A 27,365-nucleotide genomic window follows, 5' to 3' on the forward strand; every position below is an offset into this window, starting at 1 on the left:
AAATGCCAGTGAAACTTAGTTACTTGGTAGCTGCAGGGAAAATATCTTAAGCTAACACTTTATTTTGATGGAAATGTCACTAGTTGGGAATCAAACCTCCTTGCAGAACTTTGGATACTGAATTAAATGTACAACTAAGAGGCACTCGAGAACACTTGGTTTTGAAATGCCTTGATTTGTACCTTGGGGTCTCTTTTTAGGAGTTAAGGGAAGGATTCTTTCTTACATATAAGAAGTCTGTTTAAAGACACTAATCTTACGATTGCACTTCTGAAATATTTTGCCTCTTTAAATGTGTGTTGCACTATACAAGTTACTTTCTTCTCAAATCTCACCGTAAGCTGAGCAGGTCTTTTGCTGTAACCATAGTTGTTAATACTCTGATCATTTATTGCCATTTACTGTTTTATCTCAATGCTTCCTGTGCTCTTTTTTTTTTTTTTTTTTTTTTTTTGGCTCCATCCTATTTGCCATGCCCTGTTGCTGCGCACACTGTATGACATAATCTGGTCACATAACCAGGACATTGTAAAGGACTCTGGGCTCCAAGTCATGCACAGGTGAACAGCAAATTAACTGTGGAATTGCAAGCAGAGTAGAGGACTTCCAGGCTGAGCTGTAAATCAGGAGTGCTGGGTTGTGTCCCTCCCCAAGAGGCGGACAAGACTCCCATAATATGTGCTTGTGGGGGACAAGTTACATCCTGAGACAACTTGTGCACAGGCAGAGTGAAGTGCTCTCCAGAGTCCCTAATGAAATCATCTGGGTCCCCTATGACTCAGAGAAATCTTTCTGCTTTCAGTAATGGCCCTGACAGACTTGATTCTGGTTGAATCCTGCTGCGGGGCGGGGGTGGGGGGGGTGTATTCAAGAGATTTCTGCCTCCAGCTGCCTGCTTGGCCCTTCTACACAAAGTCACTCGCTGCAGCAGGGTTACAGAAGTGTGTGGTGCAGTTCCCAGTGGTGCAAATGGTCTTCCTTCACCCACTGCAACACCTGGCTCATGCCAGGACTTTGTTTCTGCTGCCCATGGTCTGTCATGGAGTAGTGAGCTGGAATCAGGAAGGCCTTTAAATAGCTGTAATTATTTATTTCAGGGCAAATGAATCACAGCCCGAAGCTGCATGATCAGGAGTTTTGGTGGATGAGGGCCATTTGGTTGGTTGTTTTTCACTGAGCTTTTAAAGTATTTGACATTGCAATTTTGTGTTCTCTTAATATAATTTTTCCGTGAATTGTGTACACACATACGTGCACAATATGTGTATGCATGACTAGACAAACTTGATTATGTGAAATCTTGATTCTTAAGAATTAAAAGCACAAGCTGAATGTATTTGGAGCTAAATTGATCCTTAGTGGCTCTTTCAGTTTTGAACCGTGCTGTGAGGCAGATTTTATTTATTTATTTTTATTTTATTTTATTTTATTTTTCTGTGCTTTCTTTGAGACTTTCTAATTCAGATGTTTAATCTTCGGTACTTTTTCTGCTTGGTGGCTTAGTCTTGCCTTTTTGCAGCTTTCTTTGATTATTCCTTTGTGTCCTAGTTTTCTTTAGAAGTAAAAAAATGTATCATTGCTTTTAATTTGTTTCTCTTGTTCCTTTTTTTTTTTTTTTTTTTTCCTCAGTTTTGGCTGTTGCCAGTTCCAAATAGTCATAAAATCCCCGTTAATGCAGTTCAAGATGGAATTTAGTGGAGCTAAACAGACTTCTGGTAATGTGTAGTCAATTTGTGGCAGAAACATAATTTAAGAGGGGGGCAAACAGCTTCTGGAGTTACCTCTGGTGAGATGTGTGTCACTATGACTTAGAAGCTAGGCCTTCACTTCAGAGCTTTATGCGTTCATCTCATTTTTTTAATTAAATGTCAGGATCTCAGTTCTGAAGATCAAAATGATTCCTTCTTTCAAGTTCCATCAGGAAGGAGGCAGAGCGTTTGTTTGTTTTCTCTCTCTGTGAGATAAGGTTCCCTTTTCATCTAAATGTTAAGACTTTTCATCCCTGACTTTGAAGACACAAATAAAAAGCAGCGGATGAAACTGTTTAGATGTAAAGAGATTTTTGATCAGTCAGTTGTTGAAATCATTGGGGGGGGGGGGAATGTCAGGGACAGCTGCACTTTAGAGTATTGTATGTATATGATCGACTCAGTTGTGGGTTTTCTTTTGTTTTTAGACTGAGGCAATTGAATCTTTTAAAGATGGTATTTTCTTAACGGCTAAAACTTTAAGTAAGAATAGCGTTTAGAAACATCTCAGCCTTTCAAGCCCACTTACTGAAGTGTAACCAAGTTTGTGAGCTGTCCAGCAGCGAATCTCTGGCTGCGAACGGCCAAGATCTGGCTCCTGCTCTGTGTCCTTCCCATCAGAGGATGGCAATACCACTGGCCAACTTGGAGGTCAAGGAGGTGGCTTTTGCCATGGGAGGAGAAGAGGGGAGCAACTCTGTCACTTCCCTCTCTCCTTTCAACCTGTTGCCATGGAAACCCCGGCGCCTGATGCTGGAGCAACAGGACCTGTCACCCCGCGTCCCGGTGCGTCCTTGCCGGGAGCGGCTGGGCACCCCCGGGCAGCTCCCCCGCTGCGCATCGGAGCCCCTTTGCTCCTCCGGGAGACTTCATTCGCGGCCGCCGTTAATTCTCCGCGCCGAGAGTGCGGGGACTGGCGCGGCCGCGCAAGGCCCGAGGCTGCGGGCGGACCCCGGCCCCCACCCGGTCCCGGTCCCATTCCCGGTCCCATTCCCGACCCATCCCGGCTGCCCCCGGTGCCGACAGCACGCTTGTTTATTCCCGGCCGCTCCTGCCGGGAGCCACTTTGGGTGGATTTCCACTGAGGGGCGCTGAAGCACGTTTTAATGCAGCAAAAAAAAAATGAATTAATATAAAAATAGTAAGAGACGCGATTTACCGGATTTTTTAAAAAAAGCGACAAACAACGTCCAAAAAACCGTAACATCCTTGTCCCCTTCATCCCCAGCCGGGGAAAGGAGGGGGAACGAGAAGGACGAGACGGAGGGAATGGGGACCGGGCAGTTGCGGGTGCCAAAAAACCTCGGGGCGGATCCGGGGCTGGGCTGGGCTGGCAGCGGAGCTGCTTCGCCCTCCTTTCCCCTGCCCCTTCCCTGCGAACCGCTCTTGGCACCCCGGCCTCCTGTGCCGGTCCCGCCTCCCTCCTCCCCGCCTCGCCTTTCCCCTCCCCACCTCCCCTTCTCCCTCACGAGCAGGTGTCTGTTGTTGCTCTCTCTCTCTCTCTCTCTCTCTCTCTCTCTCTTTTTTTTTTTTTTTTTTAAGTTGTTTCCCCGGGAAAAAAAAAAAAAAAATATATATATATATAGAAGAAGAAAAAGAAGATGCCGAAAAGGATATGATTGTAGAAAAGCCCTCCCTCCCCAGAAGAGCAACGTGCTTTGAATGAGGCTTCCCAGCCTCTTCCACTCCGTCTCACACACGCTGTCACTCTGCCTCTCGCTTGTGCACACTGTTGGTATGCGACCTCGGAGGAGACTGCTCCGCCACCTCAGCCTGGGGAGCCGCTGACAGCCAGCGATTGAGCCAGCCCCCCTTCCATTTTTTTCCCCCTCTTTTTTGCAAACACACACGCACACCCCCAAAGCACATTTAATGCTGATCTACTCAGGCGCCATTATCGGGGGTACGTCTTCTTGGAGTGTTTTGGTTCTTTTTTTTTTTCTTCTTCTTCCTTTTTTTTTTTTTTTTTTTTTTTTTCTTTCCCAACACTGGATGGTGCAGCATTCCCGGGGCCTGTGGTGTTTCGGCTCGATTGCGTTTTATTATTTATTTATCTCCTTTCGCCCCATCACTCCTCACCTCCCTGCTCTCTCGATCCCCCCGCTGCTCTCCGGGTGCCGAGGACCGGGGAGCAGGAGCCCCTCGCTCTCCCTGTCGCTGATGTGGGACCGAGCCTCCCCCGCGTGTAGCATGCTGTAGCCAAAAAAGAAGAGAGGAGGGGGAAAAGAAGAGACAGAGAGGGGGAGAAGAGGATCTTTTTCCCTCCCTCCCCCTCGTTTCCCGCGGATTGACTTCATGGCTTCACTGTACCAGCGGTTCAGCGGGAAGATCAACACCTCCCGCTCTTTCCCCGTCCCCCCCGAAGCCAGTCACCTCCTGGGCGCCCAGTGCAGCGAGGAGGACGGAGCTGCCGGCAAGACCCCGCGTCCATTACAACAGGAAAGCAACCGGCCCCGCTTCCAGTACCAGCCGCGAAGTGACTGCGAGGAGGAGGATGTAAGATCCGGGCTCGCTCGCGTTTGGGTTGGCTCGGTTTCGGGTGCCCCCCGGGGTGTGCGTGTGCTCCCCTCTAGGCTTGCGGCGGTGTTTTACGAGCGGTCGTGGCGGTTTCTCTCTCTCCCGAGAGTGTGTTTGAGCTCCTCTTCTTCCTCCGAAGTGCTGGGGACGGGACGGGACGGAGCCCGAGCCCAGCCGAGCCTGGCTTGCCCTCCCCGGTGCTTCCCCGTACCTCTTACCTCGCTCCTTGCGCGGCTCCCCGCTGCCGCGGAGCAGGGCTGAGGGGCATGGGATCAGCACGTTTGGGAACAGCTAGTGAAAGCTTCGAACATCCTCCCTTCGAGTGAGCCGACACGGCTTTATTTATTTATTTATTTATTTTTATTTATTTTTATTTTTTTCCTCTCTCCTTCTTTCTTAATCATTCAATTTTTTACCTTTTATCAGTCTGCCGGGGCACAAGTCTTCACCTTGTTCCTCCCTCCCTCCTTTCCCGTCAGCCTTCCCCAGCCTGGCCGAGAAGAAACTTTTTAACCCCTGCGGAGCCGTTGCTGGGGCTCTCTCCCTTCCGTCCCTGCCGCCCCCGGGCGAGCCCCCGTGGGGAAGGGGCTAACTCGGCCGCGCACCTTCCGCTCCTGCGCTGCCTCCGGGAGTAGCGACTTCAAAGGGTGCATCTGCATATCGCCTTAGTAACGAGTGACTCATCCAGGCCGCTGCTGTGCCTGATGGAGTTAAACTGGCTTGGGTCGATAGCGCTTAGTTCTTTCGGGGGGAGGAAAGTGGGGATTTAGGAAGCGGGGAAGTGCTCGGCGGTAGGTCCCCGCCACTGGTGTAGCCTGCGTGGTGTTTGGTTTACAGAGAGGTCTGGGGTGTTTTGCTCCTGTGGAAGCACGCATAAGGGGTTGCAAAGGGCTGCAGTTGAGAATGATATTTATGTGGGTTAAAAATACTTCTTGCCTAAGTGGGACGCGCTGTTGGCTTTGTGGCAGGGTTCAGCCTTGGCTCTCCTTCCCGAGAAAGGCATGGCTTCAAGCTGAGGTAGCACATCTCGCTCACTCTGAGGAGAGAGTTGTGCTTGCAGGAAAACTTCCACGGTTTGTCCTTTAATTCTCCATCCCTTTCCCCACCCCTTGATTAAAAACTTTTACAGTCGGTAGAGCAGTTGCACTTTTGTCAGTGAAAAGGTAAATTGGTCTGAACCACCCTGAGGTGTTTTCCACTCTGATAGTGCCAGGAGCCTGAATTTACGTTTCCTTGTGAGTCACTGAGCGGCGATCCATCCGGCGATCCAGCGGGGATCCATCCCAGTGCTAGGGCCAACGCACCCACCGGTGGCCCTTGCCGGCGCGGCTGGGGACACGGGGCCCTCCCGGCGACGAGCTGGGCTCTAGGTGTCGCTGCGAGCCAGCGGAGTGCCGCCGCCGGGGCTGGGCTCAGGCACATTTTCCTCATTATTTGACCGTTTTAATTTCTCTTTGCTGGGCTTGGAGACGACAGATGTCTGGAGCCGCTACTCTGATCATCAGAAGAGCTGAGCCGAGAAGCAAAGGACGTGGTTTAGCATTTGCGAGTGATTTGTGCTGACAGGCTCCAAAATAATATTATTAAAACTAATATTAAGCTGCTAAAAGAAGAGTTGCTTTTTCTTTTTTATTTTTATTTGTTTGTTTTTTTTTTTTTTATTCCTTGCCCCCTCCGGGCTTGTGTGTTGGTGGGGGCAATGTTGTGCAGAGTGGCCTGTAGAGGCAAAGGTGCTTTCCTAGAGGTTCCCCACGATGAATTGCAAAAAATCCATAACCAGAAACAGAAGGTTGGAGAGACTTGTAAACACACGTGGGAACCTTGCGTGGGCTATTTTTTAAAATGGGGCAACATATCTGAGAAAGTTAAATGGATCGGGTCAGGCGGTTCAAAGGTACTCCAGTCCATCAGAGCCTGGGCTGGTGAGTCGTTCAGGTCGGAAGGGTGCTGAGGAGATGAAGACGGTGAACATGTCCTTCAGCTGGGCTGCAGGCAGGGGGCTGCCCGCAGCGGGAGAGGAGGCAGGAGCAGGGAAGGGCAGAGGGGGATGGTGCTGGGCCAGCCGTATAGGACACGGCGGCGCTGTCCGTGGTGTTGAACGCGGTAAGGCGTGGAGCTGTCCATGGTTCTGAACCAAGCCCGTCCGGGTTTGGGGAGCTGTCCGTGGTGCTGAACCCGAGCTGGCACTGGGAACTGGGGAGCTGTGCGTGGTGCTGAACCCTCCGGTCCACTTCCGAGTAGAGCCAGCGGCGGGCTGGCCCTTGACCCTGGTGAAGTCATGGAAGAGAGAACGAGTTTCTCACCTTCCCCAGCGGCTCCAGGCAGGGCTAGCTAGTGTGACTCCAGGCATGAAATCCCTGTAGTGAAATCTAAAGGGAAATGAAATCCCTGTGTGAAAACTAAAGGGAAATGCGAGGCAAGCAACAGGGAAAGACAGTCGGAGAAGTGCAGAGAGAGTGGTCTGTTTGTGCAGGGTGCCAGGAGCATGTGCTGTTGTTTATTGTGAGGGAGGGCTTAACAAGACATCATTGGAAACTTCTGATATCAATTTTACATAAAAACCATAGTGGCACATTCGCATCGTCTTTCATCCCTCAGGTGTGATCTAGTAGAAAAAGCCAGAGCTCAAAAATACAGGGGAGAAAAAAAAAAAAAAACAAAAAAAAAAGTTTTGTTGTGTGGCCACACTTGAAAATATCAATACAAACCTGAGAACTAGACTGTTCTGTTCCTAACTTTGTCATATGATTAATACTCAGAAGAGGACTGAGATTACTTTATGGGTTACTAATGATGACTTTCCACACTGGAATGTGCACACTGCATTCAGTACTATATTTTTAAGCACCGATACAGACTTCAGTGCTGTAAAAAATAGAGGGAAAGACAGGATCATGCCTTTGAAGGTCACAGTATTGTTAGTAAATGTTTTGTCTATTGAAAGTAGTACTGGTTGGAAAATACTAAATGAAACCTATATGTAGTTAAAGAGGAAGCAGTATTTTTACATTAAACAAAAATTTTAAATAAAGACAATCATGATGTAACAGCTACTCAATTCACTTTACAGCCACTATTAAGATGGACATGAGAACACAGCTTTTGTAGTATGAAGGTATAGAGACACAGAAGTCACAGCATTCTTTAGTATTTTAACAGTGTTTTACAGTATTTCAAATCATGGTAGGTATAAGAGAAAATTTATATAGCATACGTAAACAAAACCTGTATTAAATATTGCACTTCTAAAGTGTTAAATGTTAGTCTGATAAGACAATTTATTTATTTATTTATTTATTTATTTTGGGCGGGGGGGGGGGAGGAGAGAGGAAAGGGATGGGGAGTGATGATCCATACAGGCCCGGTATGAATAACCCCAGAAAAAACACTTCCACATTGGCTTTGTGGCAATATTGATACTGAAGTTAATTATCAAAACAGTTGTAAACAGAATTATGACTTTATTGTCTTATTTTGTTTTGTTTTGTTTTTCTGTAGGGTTACCTTTTCATTACATTCATTAAGGTATGAGAAATATCTGTGAAGACTAAGTAAAATCTAGTGTGGTGATATCTTCTTTTTAGGTTGATTAGATTAATACTTTCCGTACTGTACTGTGGAAGGGATTTTATCCGAGATGTTGACTTGAGATTATTTTTTTTTTCTCCATAAAATAGAGATTTTTATTTTTTCCAGGTTTATTCTTCTCTGGCATTACAATGATTAATGAGTTTAATTTTTGCAGGCAACTGCCAGGAGGTGCTGAGTAAGATGTATCATGCTGATTGTGTATAACCCTGCTCCTTTTAATTACTGGGATGATAACAATGCATTAATCAAGAGCATAAGAAATTCAGCACTTTCCTGTAATACAGAATATTGATCTGTTTTATAGGGCATTGACCATAAAGTGATGATCACAGAACTCCTTTTTGTATCAAATTCTGTATGATAAATTATGTGTTAAAAATTTTTAAACCTTCAGTGGAACATCATAAAACTTTTCTATATAAAGACCCCTATGCTGCATTCTTGTAGGTTCTGTTACTTGGCCAAAACACTTGCTGGCTTTAATGGGAGACTTAACCATATAAAAACAGCTAAACCCAGAGAACAAAAGCTACCATTAGTGTGAATATTTCTTAATTTACTGAATTCTTAATAATTCTGTATTTCTTGCATTGCTTAAAACTACATTTGGTCATATATTATACTTTAAATATTTTATGATTGGTTACTCAGACTGATTTACATTTTGTGATTTTTTTTTCCATTCAGATATAAATAGTAATAATTTTGAAATGCCTCAATAAAATTGTATTTCATTCTTGCATAAATTTAGGATTAAGTAATTAAAATATCAGTTGTTAATAGAGGGAGTCTGGGAAAGTAAGTATCAAAGCATTAGGGTAAAAAATGGTAACTTAGTATGTCAGACTTGCTGTTGTATGTAATTGTAAGTGTTAATGTTCAGTTCATTATTTGTCTAATGGAAAGAGGTATTGCTTTTTGAAAACGTATGTCAAGGACAGTGTTTCAGAAAGGTTGAGGGCTGAGCTGCAACGGACATTTCAGAAATGATGTGATCTTTTCCCCAAGAGATGAGAGATTTAGTTTGATAGAAGGTGTAGTTGTATTGCAGGAATCATAACATTACAGGAAGATTGAGTGGTTTGAATGATAACCAGAAATCTTGTCTGCAGGCCTGAGCTACCATGTTTATTTACAGAAACTACTGTTGTTTAAGTCTGTAAGAGCCTCTTCTTCTGCCTTTTCTTGGTGGGTTTTTGGATGCTGAACTCAGTTATCAAGCAGCCACTAAGATTTAAAAAGCTGGGACTAGTATTTTCAAGAGAAATAGAGTTAGGCCCTACTAAAATTCTGTAAACCCATCTTTTGAAATTAGTAAAAATTACAACTTATCTCCCCAGAGGCAAACCATTATTATTATTATTATTATTATTTATTTGCATGGAACTTTATCATATATTTTCAGTAGTAAATAATGGACACTGATCTGGAGGTGATACGTTTTTTATACTTTGAATAAAAATTCTTAAAGAATTTAATTATAAAAGAATTAAACCACCTTATGATGTTTGTTGCCAGTTCAAAATCAGCTGTTGTTTCTGCAAGCTTTACTAGCCATGGTGATGATGCATGCACTAAGAAAAGTCTGCCAGAGAGAATGTATTTTTAAGTATTCATGAATAACTGTGTGAACAGGCTGAATCATCTCTCTGATAGTAGTGAACAGTGCAATAAGTTGGAATACCTTATTTAGAGTCTAGTTCACGTTATTTCTCTTGAGTTAGTAGAAGTTGGGACAAGTGCAGAATGAAGACACTGAGACCTGAGTTAGAGAAGTTTGTGTGGTTTTCCAAAGGACTTTCCAAGATATGGGGGATAAAAAGACTTGAAGCTGTGATGCTTTCCATTCCTCTGTATATTTTGGTTTTAGGAAAGGCCAGAAAAATGGTAGTTCTCAGGATGTCCATCCCACCATCCCAGCTTTGAAAATGCATTTTGGGTCAGAAGAATTTGTCCCTTAAAAAAAAATATATATATATATGTTGTGGGCTAATAATTTCATGCTTGTGGTGATTCAGATAAATCTTTCTTCAAAATTCAGTAACTTCAAATTGATTTTACTGGGATTTTTGTCTAATGTGCTGGACGATTCCAGCACGTATGTGCATTTTCACTCCGTGACCAAGGGGTGGCAGTGTCTCTTGCTTACGCTCTGTTACGCAGAGCTCTTGGCATTTCATTGATTTCGTAGTAAAGCACCAACCATTTGTTTACATACCCATTCTTACACGTGACTTATTTTCAGTTCCTTATTGCTTTATCTAGGCTTGATTGACTTGCTGAAAATTTAGTAACTCTCTCTTTTGCCATCAGGGAGCAATGCTTGTTTTCAAAGCTCATCAAAAAATGGTTTAACAACAGTTTTGAATGGTCCCATATTCAAGCATGGAGGAAGGAAGGGAGAAACAAATCTTTTTTTCTAAGGATTTTTTTGTCTCTTTTCTCCTTAAGGAAAATAAAATACAGCCTTCTCCAAAACTTTCTTGTGTTCATATTTGGGTTTGATACAGTGTAAATTTTCCAAAGTACATACCGATAATATAGGTTAGTAAATCCCATTTCTTTTTAAAATGGTTCTTGTTGAAATCCAAATGTTTATATTGGAATCTGATTCCTAAGTAGGTGCCTAAATGCTTGTTTTGGTTCAGGTTCTTAATTACTTATTCACCTTTGAAAATATTATCTATATTTTTAAAATTCTGTGTGTTTGTATTCATGTATTTGGTAATTATGAAATTCAGTGAATATGAATTCACTGAGTTAAACTGTATTTTGAATCTGTGCATAAGACTATATGAAGAGATCTAGTCTCCCGTAGCATTTTCTGTCAATATGTACCTAAAAAATGAGAGTAAGAACAGGTCTGACAAGGGTATTGTGCACATACATGTTTTGCAGCACAGAGCAGTGTAGAAGGGAACAAAGGAAGGGTGGAGTGGTACAATCCCATAAAGTGTTTTGAAGGATGAGTGGGTTGTGGTTTTTTGTGTAGTGGAAACATTTGCTCTTCACAACTTCCACCCATAGAGTGTTTAGGAATGTACATTACTCTTGTTCAACCAATATTTTAGTTATTTCTCAACTTCTAATCACTTCAGGTTAGAGACCTTTCATACATTTTTTCTGTTAAATTAGCCTTTGAAAGTTTTACCAAGATTACTATTTTTAAGCTCCAGGGAACAGGCAGTGTGGATGCAAGGAGAGAGGGCAGATATTCACCCATGTTGCAAGCAGCAAGTTTAACTGAAGCAAATAGAGTGTGTGGGGTAATGTAGAAAAGCCCAGTATTGTGAATCTCTGTTGACGAGATCTTAACAGATTTCTGTTGAGTGTATTTTCTAATTGCGTATCAGTTACGTAGTGTAAATTATTTTCCTCTAAACAGAATACTTGACAATAAAGCTCTGCTATGATGTAGACTCTTCTACCAGCTGTTGTCTCTGTGACTTTTAAAACTGTATTTAACATTATTATCTTCACTTTGCAGATGGAAAATCAGAGGCTGAGTTGACACATTGCCTCAGAGACTGCATGTCGCAGTGACAGCTTTTTGTGGCTCAGCCCTGTGAGCTATTGCAGTTCCTGGTTCTGGCCTACAGGGTCTTTAAGACCAGAAATATTTCCAGTTATCACTGAGGATGTTCTTACAGGTGTAACACTAATTGTGAAGTCCAGCACATCTAAGTCTTTGATGTATCTAGCACTCATTAGGGCAGCTTTCATGTGGCATTTCAGATCTCTGATGTTTTCCTCTGGCAGTTCTAGGTATGGAGCTTTCTTTGGCAGAAGGAGATTTAAAGCACCCAACAGGAAGGATAGGAGTATCTTAATATTTTCATTATATAATATTTGAGCGTGGGGGTGGGGGTGTTCCTTCTGTATTTGTCAAAAGCATCTGCTCCAGAATTTCAAGTAGATTTCACTCTAGACAGACCTCAAAAGCAAATGTAAATTTCTTCCCTAGCTTGCTATCTTAGACATACAGAGCCACATGAAATGGAAAAGCTGCAGTGGGAAATGCCTGGTAACCTTAGCTCTAGTTATACTACAGTCATTAATTTTAAAGTGTTTATGACAAGGGTATGTATGTGTTCCTTTTTTTTTTTTTTTTTTTTTTTTTTTTTTCATTATAATGAGCTCCAACTCTCTATAAAAGAAAATAGCTGTGGTATTTTGGTCAGATGAGAAATGAAACCCACAGAGACTGAGCAATTGCAGATGTTACAGCAGTCTCCAAGCTGTAGATCTGAAGACACTTGGTGAGCGGAGCCAGCAGTTGCTTTATACAGGATCCCTGTGCCTGCTGCTTTCCTCCCATTCTGGCAGAGGAATAATGATGTCCAGCATCTGGGTAGCAGCAGGAGGCCTGTTACTGCCTGGTTGCCCTTCTCAAGGGTATAAGCAGTGGTTTGCAGAACCCAGTCATGTAAACTTTGTGTCTTTGGAGATGAGCTCAAGTGCGTGTTCTGCAGTGCCTCTTGCTACTGCAGAGTGAAAAAAAAAAAAAAAAAAAAAAAAAAAAAAAAGCCTGTGGCCTGTGTCTGCAAGGTCAGAGCTTTGGGAAAAAGAAATAGTAGGTCCTGGTGAGAGTAGCAGAACAGACATTGATGTCTGTGCCAGGGTAGAAAAGCAATCTGGTGGTGGCTGCTGCCACTGCTGAAAAGGTAGGATGGTATGAGAGGTGGCTCTAGGATGGATAGCTCTTCCCGCTTGTTCCCGAGCCCCACCAGTGCCTTACAGCAAACGAAGTTGCAAGCACAGCTCAGTTTTTCCTCTCCCTTCTTCCCCAGTCATCCCTCACCCCTTCATCATCACAGGAGTGAAACTCAGTTTTGTTTGCAATGCCAGGAAGACGTGAGTCAGTTCTTCCTCCCTATCTAACAGGTGGCTGCTGGCAACCTGTTAGATAGGCTTATCTCTCTCTGCCCTGGCGCCTATAGATGGATCTCCCAGCAAAAACTCAGATGGCTCCTCTCCAGATGCTTCACAGTGACCTGCCCTCTGGCACTGTAAAATGCAAGTCGCAGCTGCTGCCTGCCTCCCCTGCCCTCCTGCTGGGGCAGGCGAGTCAGGGTATGTCGTATTCCACAGCAACATGAGGAACCTTGAACAGAAAGGTTATTGGGATGTGCTTTAAATAGTGCTTGACCCCTTACATAAGAGACTGATTGTCCCAAGATAAGTTTATTGCAAATACATGCTCTTAGATTAGCACAGATTGCTCATGGGATTATGTTTCATGTGACTGTAGAATCCTGTCTTTATTTGTAATTTATCGCTAAATCCTTCCTCATGTTTCTGGATAATCTATATAAAATATGGCTTGTCTTTTTTTTTTTTTTTTTTTTTTTTCTATCTCCTTTAAATGCCAGAAAAAGAAAGGTAATACTTAAAAGACCAAATATTTATCACGTTGTTGGTAGCAATGCTGTAGGAATCAACAATAATGTTTCCATAGAGACGTAAATGGTTTATAATGAACCAAAGATTTCCCAAAGATTTCCACTTTTACTGGTCTTGCTGCTGCTAGGCATGGTGAATGCAAGTATTGCACTTTATTGACACAAATAACCTATGTGCTTTATATAAACTTTTTTTTTTTTTTTTTTTTTTTTTTTTAATTTGGGCATTTTTAATCTCACATACAAGAATACAAGAGGAGGCACCTGGAGAAAGCACTGAATGAAGGTATTACAGTGTTTCACAATGGTGTCTCCAATAAAGTGGGCGCTGTTGAAGCAGCTGCTTCATTGTACTGTGAACTGCAGCACAAACAGCACTTGTCAAAACAGTTACAGTGATTCATTGCAAAACAGAGTAATTAATAAGGACTGACATAACTAAAGTTTAGGATCACAGTAACCCAATCTATTTTACTTGCCTTGTTTATACTCTCTGTGTTTGGGTTCTGTGCACTTGAAAACAGATTTTTTAAGGAATAGATTTCACTGATTTCTGGGCACATTTCTATACCTGCGGTTTGAGGTGACACGGATCTGTGATAGCACATTGGAATGGCTATTTTGGAGGTCTTGCTGTTCTTGGGCTTGCCAGTGACCTGCTGCATGAACTTCAGCTAGTTATTTATCCCTGTGGGGCAGGATCTGCATATGTTGGATACCATAAAGGAATCAAGGCCATGACTTCATTCATAACTTCATTGCAGTGGTACAGAATTAAACCATTTCTGCTTCTGGCCTGAAGTTTTGGTCTAAAAAGAATCCTTAGGAAGAAATGATTATTAATAATTAGCAATGTGGTCATTAATTCTGACAGTGGCAACAATTGTGGGAGCATTGCTAATAACCAAAACAGACCTGATTGTACTTGTTTATGGTGGGCTAAAGGTCTCTTTCAATACAATGTTTCACAGGCAATGCCAGGAGCTGATAATCACTATAATGCACATTTTTCTTTTAGCTAAGAAAAGCTAATAAGCATCTGTAGTTTTGAAAACGTCAGATTGAGCCAAAGTGCATGCAATTAGATAAGGATAATGTAGCAGATAATAAGAAGATACATGATACTGGATGAGCAGTTATCAGACTATTGTGCTTTGGCTGCTAAACTGCTATATGTCATATAAAAGAGAGTGGTTGTTAGTTGAGGGAAAACATGCCACAAGTTGTCAGAGAAGGAAACATTAGCTAATGTGATGAAGTGACAAGGTTACCCCTGGGGGAATATCAACATGCATGTCAGTCTCTTGGAAGTTGGAAAGGTTGTCTGGGTTAAAAGTCATGTACTTGGGGAGGTGGAAAGGCCACTGTGGAAAAAAAGGAAGCAAATATGGAAAGCAAGGTGGGCAGAAGAAAATTATTTATTGTAATCATCTCTAAGGCTTCTTTTTCTCCTGTTGTCAAAGACTTTCTGTCTTAAGTGGTGATATCTGGGCTATTCTGGGAGCTTTAGGAGGTTAAAACATTTCTGAGACATCTTCATTGCCAAAAAGCAGATACAGCCATGATACACTGGATGTGAATTTTCAAGCAGTGTCTTGGTCTAATTTGCCACTGGGGCAAACAATGAAGCAGACTCCAAAAGCAAGAGAAAACAGCAAAAGGATGAAAGACAGACAAGGGACAATGGAAGGAAAGAAGAAAAAGGGAAGCCGTGATGCACAGGACTGGATTCTAGCTCTGAGATCCTGGAAGCATCTTGGTGGGAAACAAAGGACTTTTGCCTTTATATCTATATCTATATATATACATATAAAATTCTTTATATAATATTTTTAATAAAATATCTGACAGAAAAGTTGGTTATGTGTAGTTCTCATCCTATTTATTTATTTATTTATTTATTTATTTGGAAGATATCCTATAGGTATTTAATTAGTGACTTATTATGTAATATTATAGCTGCAAGCTCAGAAGAAAAACTTATTTTCATTATAAAGTATTTGCATCGTGGATAACAAGCTCAAGGCATATTGTAGAACTTACAAAACACTGCTCCTTACCACTTCCATTCTACACCAGAATATATCCCTTTTTGGTGTAACTACTACCTAAATTAACAGTGTTTTGAGAAATGTTGTTTAAGCATGTGTTTGATACATATATTGAGGGAGTACATCTCCTTATATCCTCAGGCCTTCACATATATATGGGAGTTTCCTATACTACCACCATCCAGTGCAGTCTGCATTCCTACATTGTATGACATGATTGCAGCAAACTGAGCTTTCAACTTTCCTGACCCTTCACCATTTTGCGTGGCTGCTTAGCAGTAACTGAAAAGCACATTTTCTATACCCCTTTCATCTTGTATTCAGTCATTCTCATAAACTCTGTCCAGGTCTAGCAGTGTGGGTTTGTAAGAATGGAATTCATGGAGTAAGCTTGGATAAATTTTCTGGTAAGAAAGTTTACAGAAAGCATCACTAAAACATTCACTGTCTATAAGCATTTGAGCTCAGTGTGGGTGGAAATTATCTTCCTATGAATATTCAAGAAGGGTCATTCAGTGCATTCTCTGGACACAAACTTAGTGTAATTGTGTTTAACTGTTCACTCAATAGGAAATTATATGTCTGTCATTAAGCTGTCCCTCTCCAGGCACAGGGGCAAGCTTGGTATTTGAGAAGGAGGAGAGGGGAGGAAAGCTCTCATGTTAAGTTGTGAGAGACTACAGTCTTTCACAGATACAAGGATGTTTATAGCAACTCTGCAACTCTGTAGTGGCTTTCCTCTTTGGAGGAGCAAGGAAGAAATTCCTCATGGCACTGGAGAGAGGTGAAGGTTAAGAGCAAGGTTAGAGTTAGTTTAATCTCATCCTCTAAATCTACATTTGAAATCCCTTGAGTTACAACCACATTCCTTCACTGTTTCTTCCTGGCTGTGCTAAACTGAAGCTGTTCTGGATCTGGGCTTTTGGCAGATAGCTCAGTGCTAGTGGACTGGAAAGATACGTGAGAATGCCATAGTCAGCTTTTTAACTGTGCAATTTAGTATAAAATGCAGGGAGCAGCAGTGTGAATCAGAGGAATGAATTTGCTCTGAAAGTTCCACAAAAGACACTTCTTTTACTAAAGACAGATTGTGCCAATCCAACCCAAAAAACTGTAATTTAATTTGAAAGTACTGTTCTGCATTCCTTTCACCCAATTTCAATTGTTGATGAGCCATAAAATTTTTCTGTGGTCCACTGGAGTTCAACAGATGAGAATTTCCTTACTTCATAAAATGATTAAAAACACTCCAAATGTATATTATTAGAAAGGCTTCTGTTAGACAACTTAATCAGCAGGCTTCAGATGCCTTTATGAAAGGTTTGGTAAGCATTGTTTAAAGGAGAGATTGCTGAGATGCACAAAAACTGGGCAGGATGCGCAATAAAATACAAGGCTATGTTTAAAGTAACTTAAAGAACAAATGGTAACAGATGTGTGTGACAGAGCTTTTCCCAGTTTACCACAATGCCATGGAGATGAATTGTACAAGGATCAATGTCTCTAGCAGTGATAAGTGAGATCTGTGTGACTGATTTTGGCAGCAGCCTGCTCCTGTGGTTTTCTTTAACCCAATGCCTTGGACACAGCACTAGAAAAGAAGTAGATAGGTTTTGTGTGTAATGCCTGTATCTCATCTAGAAAACTCATCTCCTCCAGCATGATGTATCATAAACCAAAAACAGAATCCACTTTCATCAAACGTTTTTGAGTGATGAACCGTTACAAGACCATTCTGTTCTGTTCAAGGCATTTCTACAAAAAGAAGAGGAATGATTGATGGACTTACCGCAAAATAAATGTTGAATATTAGGGACTGCCTTTCCTTTCCCCTTCTCCCCCCGTTTCATACACGCTAGCTGTGACTTTCCAAATAGACATGACAATGTTGCTACTTTTATTTTATTTTTATTTTCCATTTGTTTTTATGAATAACCAGCAGAGGTTTATTAAGGTGTAAATAGGCAACAAGACTTCTCAAAACTCAGCCTTTTAACATTGGTTTGGATACCCCAAATGTTTTAAGATAGGATAAAGAAACCTGGCTGCCACTTTCAGCTGAATGGGTTATTCATGGCTGACAGTTTGGCTGTTGACATTGCTGAACCTTCTGATGAAAACTTAAAATAAATATCTAGCATAGTTAGTCCTTACTTCTCTTGTTCCCAAGGAGATCAGAGCACTTCAGCAAGGCACAACACCAAAACCTGTTCCTTACGGTGACATAACCTTCAGAGCTCCTAAGTGGAAAACTTTATGCTTGCTAAGAGGCAAAGAAAGGGATCCTCTTATCAAAGCAGGGGATTAGAATTTTCTATGACTTGATCTCTCCCCTTTGCTGCTAATGGCGGAAATGAAGAACCTGTCCATCCTTGGGATATCTATCTAGGAGAAATTTTAATTGTCAGACCCAAGCATTCCCAGCATTTTTCTTGTTCAGCTTCAATAATCACTGCTTCTCATTTATTCAGGTCAATGGGCCCTTTGCCAGGGGGAGAGTACAGTTTTTTAAGATGAAAGATAGCATTGGAATAAGAACAGATGACTGTAATCTGGCCATAAATTGGTTTAGGCTAGAAATTATGAGATTTCTAAGATTTTGAGCATTGAAGTATTGGAAGAGCCTTCCAGTAAGAGTACGCAAAGATAAGTCATATCTGGCTTCAAGATGGATCTCAATAACTCTATTTTTTATGGGATTATATATTTGGCCTTGGAAGCAGAGAAACCACAGTGTCCCCGTTTACAACTAAATCCACTGAAGTTTTGCTTGGAATCAGTGAAGAGATCTCTTCCACCAGCTGGGTGACAGGGACTTCAGTTTTAATTATGCAGGCTAAATGTCTTTTAGAAGCATCTTCTGAAGGGTTAAAGGTTATTATTATACTTAATATTTATGAAAAAAAAATATTGCAGTAAAATGGGTTAAACAGGGCTGAATCCATCCTTTGCATACATGTATAAGGTTACATGGTCAAGTTTATTCAAGAGTCCCTGGATTGCTACATTTTAATTAAATTGCATGAGGTGTAAACAGATGTATTTGCCTATGGATTTCTAGCTACTTCCCGGTAGGCCAAACAATTTTCCTCTTCAAGAGACAATATGTTTAAAGGTCCGTCTCTATAAAGGCAGCATCATATACATAGCTTTTACTTGCTGATGATCTGTGCGGGCAAATTAATTCAGAGTGGTGATATTCTTATTATTGTAGATTTGTATGTTCTTTTTTCTCCAGAGTGCTTTGCTCTAGCTTTACTACACAGAGTACTTGAGTCCTTTTCTACACGCAGTAACTTTGCCTATGTCAGTAATTAAGACAGAAGCCTCGAAAGGGCTTTCCTCTGTCGCAGTTGAGTTGGAAAGGGAAACTGAGGGAAAGCAAGCAAGTCCATGTAGGAAGAACTCTCAGATGTAGGGTTCTGCTCCTGATGCAAAAAATGTCCAGGAAGTGGTACCACACATGTCAGGCAATTCCTGTTAGCTTCTTCCCCTCATGTTGCTTTTCCAAGCTCACAGTGGGCTCAAAATATTGACAATATAGGAATGGCTGTGCCTGACTTGTAAGCAGCTGTGCCCTTCATTGAATCTGGCCCTGAGCACTTTTGAAACTTGACCTGTGACATAAACTTATTTAAGACTAATGCAGCCACTTCTTCAAATAAAGTGATGAGAGGCATACGTGTGAAGATATTTACTGTAGAAAGACTACTCTAACACAGCAGTTTTCTTGCCAATTACTGCAGTGCTGGCAGAGGAGTAGAGCTCCCTCCCTTTCTGGACCATGCAGGAGGGAAAGAGCAGAAGCACAGTTTTCTGAAATGAGTGGTGAGGAAGAGGTGGGGATGCTATATAGGTGTGGTTAGAGGCTGGAGATGATGGCTGATGATGGCTTCTCATAGGGTGAAGAAGTGGTTTGGGTACGTAGGACAGTGTGTGTTGATGGTGGAAATGGGTAATCTCCAGTTACCTTATTCCAGCAGCAGAGGGAAAGCATGGTGCGTGTGAGCAGTAAGTCAGCAAACACCAGGGCTGTAGCACCTGACCGGGATTTAGATATCTGGCTTATATTGCTGTGACATGTAGTTTTTCAGGAGCTTTTAAATCTCTGTGTGGTATTTGACAGATTTTCCAGAATACTCTGGTTATGCAATAAGTCATCTAATAGTGTTTCTACTCTGCTGTGAAGATGAAACATATTTATTATATCCTATAATCTCACTTGTACTCTCTATTCTTGATGGTTTTTCTAAGCCCTGGGCTAAAAGGTGTTGTGACAGAAATGATTAACCCAACAAAACACCCAAACTGTGAAACCCTAAAAACTCCTGTCTTTTATATACTATTCAAGACATTGAAAAAAGATGAAGCAGTGCAGCTTACATTACTTGAAAGTGCTAATATGTGTTGAATGCTCAGGATTTCCATAGTTGTATGGGCTGGAATTTCACAAGCCGTGAAGCACGCAGTGTATCTAAATCAGGGTCTCCCCAGGGCCATGTGTTCCCAAGAGAAGAGCTTGCCTCGCATCAGTGGTACATGTCCATGGTCCAAGGAGGTACTCTTGTAGAAGAACTGATGGCACTGTGAGTGCTGTGTTATGCCAGTGCAATGCCAGCTTTTATCTGCTGCTCAGTTGTATTAATCAGAACTCATTTATCTACTGATTACTTATGTGGCCCTGAACTCTCAGTCCCTTGTATAGGTGGTTCAGAGCTCCTTTAGATATCTCTGCATGGTATTACAATGCACATCAGAGAAATCATCACCATGTCAGGCACTCAAAAAAAGTAGACAATACCAGCCTTAAAGTTTCCAGTGAATCCCTTCATTCAACCCTTCCTTTCTTGCATTCATTACTCTAGTTTTCCTTCTTAAGTCTTTAACTAAATAATTGCATGTCTTTTTTTTTTTTTTTTTTTTTTTTTTTTTTTCCCACAGGACCCCCTCTTCCCATGCTCACAGTGATTTAATGACAAGATCTTCAACATTGCATTTCCACTACCCCATTGTTTAATGTATGGCCTTAGGGATTAATCTGTGTGCTTTCTTAAGATGCTGTTTAGTTTTCTCACGGGCTCTTCTCTAGCATTTACTGTCACGGTTTTTGAATGTGCCTTACAGCCTATTGAATTTATCTTCACAGGATAGCTGCTGAGTGTGAGGAGGGGTTTATTGTTGTTCTATAGATAGAAAACAGAGGAAGAAATGATAATGAATAGAGAATATCTTGATGTGTGGACTCTTAATGGGAGACTGTAGCACAAGTCTTTGACCTCGGTGACAATGGTGACCCTCAGCATTTCTACAAATAGTATCAGAAGTCCCCAAGGTGGCCATTTGTAAAGCAAGAAATGCTATAATGCTCACTTAGCAGAACTCAACTTAAATGTTTTGCCCAGCATCAGAGCATCTGGCTGCATGAGAGACAGGGGAATAACTGTGTCTTCAGGGTGTCAGTCCACTTGCATAGTCATGAAACTGCCCTTGCTCTTTCTTTCCTGCTCAGTGCTTCATTTACTGCATGGTGTTTCTTTTGGGCCATACATGTCAATGTGGGCCCTACAGATGGCTTTCTTTAGCTTTCTAATTCCCTCATGAGGCAAAGGCTTTTGTAGTTGGAAGTCCCTGTGTGCTTAAAGACAAGAAGGCTAAGTTAAGTTTACCTTAGGCCGTAAGAGTCCTGTATAGATCCCTGATATTTTGCTATACTTGGTTTTAAAGTAAAACTCATGGGGAGAATTAGTGTCTTTTATTACACTAATAGATCCTGTGGGTCTACAAACTTAAGTGCATGAGTCCTTCAGATTTGAAGCCTTCCTTCTCACATCAGTTAATTTAATGTTGCTTTTTCTTACACAACCCATCTCTGTTATGTCCTCAGATCACTGAGTCTACAAAAGCAGCCCCATCTTAAAAAAGTAAGCAGGAATATGAGAGATGACATTATGTGACAGCAAATGAAATCCCCAGATTAGAAGCAGGAGAATGTTACCACATTGAGTTAATGTAAACTGAAAATAGTTTGTTTTCATCCTCTCTAAGAATCAGACACTGTGGGGAAAGAGGTCTACCTATTGTCTGTAGTTTCATAGCTGTTTCATAGCACCTTAGAAACACAGAGTGACTTGGGAATTCTGAATTCTTTTCTGATAGAAAAGGGCACAGTGTCATAATTTCTACCTGACTCATTAGGAAATTAAGTCAACTGTCTCTGACACATTTCCATTATCTGTTCCCTGTTTGTATGTGTTTGCCTGTCTTTGTATTGTGCTTTAACAACAGATTATCTTTGATAGAACCTAACTTTCTGTGGTACTCATACAGGGCCTGGCACAGAGAAAACATGGTTCTCTCTGTGGGGTAGTTAGGTAAATTTAGCTGAGTTATTTTGTTATTTTGCAAATTATTATTATTATTTTTTTTTTTTTTTTAAGAAATATGATTGTATAATCCAAGTTTTTATGAAACTGACAAGGTTGTCCTGACTTTATGGGCAGGTTTGACAACAACAAATAATAATAATAAAAATAGTAATCTGGGCTAAATTCAAGAAATGGAAGAAGGAATTTGAAATAATTATTCAGATGGAGTAAATCATCTTCCAGAAAGTTTTCTAATCACTATGACATAGGATTTTATGTGACTGTCTGTCCTATAGTGCCTTGTAGAGATAACTAAACATTACCAGTAGCAAAGGTTTAAGCCCAGGTGTCCAGTTTCCTAAGGAGTGTGTTAGACACCATATTAGAGAGTTATCATTGCCTTCTAGCCTGCATAATATTTTAAGTATTCCATTGAAAGTGGATCAGTTTGTGTAGTAAAAAATGTGAGTGTTTTCTCCCAGAATATTGGCAAAATCTGCAGCCGGAGATATTCAAGGATGAAATTCCAGGAGGTACAGCAGTAAAATGAAAACAACTTAGTTGAAAAGCAGTGTCCCCAAAAACATAAAGTGCAACTATTTTTTTTCATAATCCTTCTTGTTCTCATGCATGCTCTGCCAGAATTTTATATTATTTTAGTTATTGCAGAGAGTTTATTTCTACAATAGCATTTTGAGAAATGTTTATCTTTTGTATCTTCAGTGCTTTTATTCCTGAGAAAGACTAATTGAAATCTGTCTTCAATTCATCTTGCTGCTCTGTAGGATATCACATTTGAGTCAAGTATAAGTAGAACTTTAGAGCTGATGTAAACCTAGAGGATTTTTTGACTTCTAATAAAACAGAGAATCCTTAGGGTTTTAGAACAGCTCCTGGTGGAGGCAATAGGAAGAAATGTTCATCAGTGCTTAATGGAAAACTGTAGTCCTCCTGCTAAGAGAGAAATGCAGAACCACAGGATTTTTTTATTGCTCTATATGACAAAAGATCTGCTTCCAAATTCTCAAAGGCAGATGAAACTTAATGTACCTGGAAAGTAGAAATTTTCCTGTGTCTTGAGTGACTCAAAAGCCTAGATTTGAGGAGGAAAATTAAAAGAAACAAATGCAGGTTTATGGATGAATGCAGAAGAAATTATTCCTTTGTGTACTCAGAGACATAAATGTCTTCTGGGAAAAATATTTGAATAGAGATGGCTACAAAGAGGTAAACAAGTCTGAAATGTGGTCTGTTTAGAAGAAAGCTCCCTAGGGGTGATATTCCTGAGGCTGTCATGAAGTCTTTCTGGAAAGAAATTTCATTTTCAGTTTTTGGCCTGTGGATATTTAGTAGTTGTCAATCAGGAATAATAAGTTAAAGAATTGAGGTCAAATAGCAAAATTTGGTGCTGTGTTGTATGCTAAAATGAGTAGTTCTGGGGCTACTATAAAGTAGATCTCTTTACTGATTTCTATAATTACATCCAGTGTATCTGATCCTCTGGTCACAATATTTTGTTGCATTGAAACTGGGGGTTTGGGTGTGGATTCTGAACCTGCAAAGAACTTTCTCTGAAAGCACTTGGCAATGTTCAGCATTCCCCAAACACCCTTAGCTTTTGTGTCAGAGGAACAGGAGATTGTTGTATTAGCTGCGAAGTGCTGACATATTTAATGTAGACAACAGTAGCTTGCGTGTCTAATGTATCCAATGAGCTTACAACTATCTGGTAAACCATAAATCACAGAGTTTTGTCACATGAGCTGCTCACAAGTGGCAGCTCTCAGGCAGTAAGTGCCTTCTAAAGGCTATGCTAATCCAAATTGCCTCACAGTTCCCATGGACTAAGAGCATGCACAAAGAAAGTTACTCCAAATCAGCTGCCAAGTGATAGTTATATTGCTTGCTGTAGCTTGCTTCTTTGTACCTAAGCCTGAAGGAACAATCCGTCCTTTTGAGACAGCCTGTTTGTGTCTTGTTCAGTGGAGTCCTGATCTGTGAGTGGCATGGTGACAATACAGTGATGGATTGATCAGTATGGGTGAGAGCCATCTACAGTGTGGCTTCAAATCTCAGATTAAATTTGTGATTTTCACCTGAATTTTTAGTGCATAAGGTATCAGTCAGTATACCTGTCCTTTCCTATCATCCACCTCATTCTGTGCTTCCTAACTATTGATGAAGAATTGCTTTAGTAATCTGCTAATTTGGAAACCATATTTCTCATTTTTATACAATCATAGACTAATAAAATGCTTTTGGTTGGAAGGGACCTTTACAGATCATCTAGTCCAACCCCTCTGCTATGGGCAGGGAGATCTTGAACTAGATCAGGTTTTCTCTGAAACTTGTAGGGATCTCTCATCTCCTCTGCCAGATAACCAGCTCATATTCTTTCCACATTTTCTCAGACAAAAATGTCTAGGTATCCATGTGCAAATTATTTCTGCAAGATTTCTTCTTCACCCCAACTCATATAGATACTTTACTGGTGTGGCAATTCATTGAGTCAGTCTAGACTGGACTGCAATAAGTTAAGACATGGTGCACTTAAATACAGGTGTCTCTGTACAGAGGAAAGTTAAATTTCTTGCAATCATCATCTGTTGAGTTCCTTCTGGTGGTTCACATGCCAGATATGATCCATGGAATGTCTCCATCCATCCATCCATCCATTCCATTCCATTCTATTCCATTTCTTTTAGCCTAATAAAGACAAGAGGAGATGCTTGTTCACAAAATGTTGCACTTGTTTTGCCTGTGGAAAAAGTGGAACTGCTGCTACCAGGATGGTATAGCAGGTGGAGAAGGAGCCAGAGCCCTGTCTCATCATGTCGACATGGCTCAACAAGGCATGGAGTAGTGGTGTTGGTTTTGGCTAAAGGCAATTTCAACACTGCAAAGTTGTACTGGAGGTTGGATGGTTCTGATTTTGTCTGACACCTTCCTTATGCAGGCCATGAGCTTCCATGAATTGCCACCGCTTTGAGCTGAGACACTGTTTGAGATAAAGTGTAATCCTGGAAGAATATCCAGTCTTGGAGTATGCCCCAGTGACAGAGAATCCATCAAGTTGTTTAAGTCTTGCCGTAAGTCAGCAGAGTTAATAACTCTGCTCCTAGATGAATGCCTCATTTTTCATGTGAATTTGTCTATATTTGCTTGGCTTCAGATTTCAAGCATTGATCTCTGCTGGGAGGCTAAAAAACTTTCTGTCATTCAAAATGTATGGTAGGGGAAGAAACCTGTGCTTGATAAACACAGCTCTGTGCTCTAATGTCACTTGCATTTTTCCACTCTTTTCCTACCTTTGCTATTTAATGTCACAAAAACAAACAAACAAACAAACAAAAAGTGTCTTGCTTCTGCAAAGGTTCATAATGGAATTACTGCAACTGTGAAGGTAGAATTGCAACTCTTGTAGGTGTAGTCATGTCTAGTAAAGGCTATTTTGACTGGCTGCCTATTAGGAGCTTAGGCCTGGCAACACAAACCTCACTGTGGGTTCCTTACAGCTGCATGATGAAGGAAGTTTGTGTTTGCATGGCCGAACTTGCTGCTGGGACTTCACTGCTCCAAGGACCAGAACTTGATAGAACAGAGCGTGCATGCTGCTGTCTCCTATCACCGGGTATGGAAATATACTGAGGTTCTTAATTTTTTTTCTCCCTGATCTATATCTCTTGTCATGGAATTCAAATTAATTCTTACCACTTAGGACTCAGTAAATTGCCTGTTTATTGTCTATGGGAATGATCAAAATGGAAACTCTGTGGAATGATATTACTGAAGTATGAATAAACAAGCTCCCTGCTGGCAGTGTCTGTCTGTCATAGTTTTAACTGAAAACAAAAGTTTTAGAATGGATTGCTCTTTAAAATCAACATGTTACAAATAATAAGAATATTTTGCTTAAATTTAGAGTTTAAGATGAGAGAACTTTGATTTACAGGGCTTTGACATCCTGCACTTTGGGCACCAAAATAATGAACTCATGGCTTCTGTGTTAAAATCCCAAATGAAATTCAAGGATAAAAGAAAAAAAGGGAGAGAAGAATCAGTAAGGAGGGGAACAGCCTGTTCTCTTGCCCAAAAATATACTTTAGGTGTATGATGAAACTGAACAGCCTGTTGAGAGAAAAGAAAGCAGAGGCAAAATACAATCCTGGTGGCAAAGGGACTAAGAGAATAGGCTGGGAATATGTGCAGATAAAATGTCACCAGGAGCCATTGCTGAAGCAGATGGAGAAATTAATTTCTTCCTCTCTTTAGAGAATACGAGGGTAGATGAGAATATAACCTGGGTTTGAGAATATAACTTAGGGTTTGGTTAAACTGAAATTTGTGGATTCTTGACATTAGCTGCTTGACGCTAACTAGCTAATTTGTAGAGAACTGACACTTCATCAGAGATACCTGAAGGTCCTCTGTGCTGCATCTGTATATGGTTTTCTTGGATTGCTTAGATGCTTTTTAAATGGGTGTGCTTAGGTCTTCAAAATGATGGCCCTAGGGTTACTCCACCAGGCACAATGGTTTACAGCTTAAGTTCTTAACACAGCTGGAGTGCTGAGGAGAGCGATGAGACCAAGGAGGTTATCTCCTAGTCTCTGAGAGCAGGCTTTTCTCCACAACACATTCTTGCATTTGTCCAGTTTGACTTTAAATTATTAATCCCTGAATTAGCCCATTTCATAACTAGAATCTCAATGAGCCCCTCTGTTCACAGAACAAACCCTGCTGCATGCCTCCATGTTTGAGCTGATTTGGGATGGGCTATGGACCATGGAATATGAATTGTTCATGACCAGACTAACAGGTTGAGCATGACCTTCTGATCAAAACTGTGGATTGGAGCTTAAAACAAACCACCCGATCACGTGTGCATTAATCTCTCTCTGTAGGCATTTTAAAGTCCCATTCTGTGAGAGCCACAGGGGAGACTGGTTCCAGTGGAGCCTAGACTGAGGCTGGTGCATTTAGACACCATTAATGGCATTACACACAATCTGTGTTTTGATGTTATTCTGCTGTTCTCAACTGCTGGCTTCCGGATCAGTTTACATAGTAGTGAAGTCCTTTCTTTTAAGGAGTTTAGTCAATGAAAATCCCCAAAGAAGGAACTCAGCATCAATCGGTGGTGGCAGGGCAGCAGGGCTTGTTTTGTAGCTTCAACGGTGCATATCAGTTCTGTCATCTGGAGAAGTCCTGAACAGTTTTCTTCCTCTCCTGGAAGTGGGAATTAAGCATGGCTGAGCTTTGGCAATACTTTAGTTTTCTGCTTGTGTGTTGCTGCTGGAGACATGAACAGGATATGAAGGCACTTGAAAGAGTTTCATCACAACCCCTATTGCATCACAAGACCAGGCAGTATGTCACATGGCAGGACACATACGTGCTGTCCTATTGCACGTATCCCAAACACACAGGCTGAAAGGAGGGACCAGAGCAAAGTATAGCCCAACTCCTCTATTGCTGCTGCCTTCAAATTTCTTCCTGGTATGGGACAGCTGAAGAATACATTTTTATGAGTGGAACAATGCACTACCATGGAGAAATGCAGCAAGTAAACACTGAAATGGAAGATGTGCAACATCAATACTGATGATGTCCAGCACCTGTAAACTTAAGCCTCCATAATTTGAGATTGCTGATGAAAATCAGGAGATCAAACAATTCTAAGTCCTCTTA

The 27,365-nt window shown here is 41.3% G+C and overlaps 1 protein-coding gene and 1 long non-coding RNA gene across 4 annotated transcripts in view; both read left to right on the forward strand.

Moving 5' to 3' along the window:
* Nucleotides 1–27,365, forward strand: part of DPP6 (dipeptidyl peptidase like 6) — a 551,821-nt gene that overhangs the window by 142,296 nt on the left and 382,160 nt on the right. The window contains exon 1 of one of the 3 annotated variants that reach the window (XM_035317869.1): nucleotides 4,044–4,244. The exons of the other annotated variants lie outside the window; for them this stretch is intronic. Within the exon in view, the coding sequence (XP_035173760.1) occupies nucleotides 4,044–4,244 (201 nt within the window). Of the gene's footprint in view, nucleotides 1–4,043; nucleotides 4,245–27,365 lie in introns of those variants that run through there. 3 annotated transcript variants of the gene reach the window in all.
* On the forward strand, nucleotides 13,483–21,206 carry LOC118162003. Its single transcript, XR_004748252.1, has 3 exons — nucleotides 13,483–13,544; nucleotides 13,958–14,024; nucleotides 20,456–21,206. It is a non-coding gene; the product is annotated as an uncharacterized LOC118162003 (long non-coding RNA).

The sequence above is a fragment of the Oxyura jamaicensis genome, chromosome 2 (assembly GCF_011077185.1).
Source record: "Oxyura jamaicensis isolate SHBP4307 breed ruddy duck chromosome 2, BPBGC_Ojam_1.0, whole genome shotgun sequence".
Lineage (NCBI taxonomy): Eukaryota > Metazoa > Chordata > Aves > Anseriformes > Anatidae > Oxyura > Oxyura jamaicensis.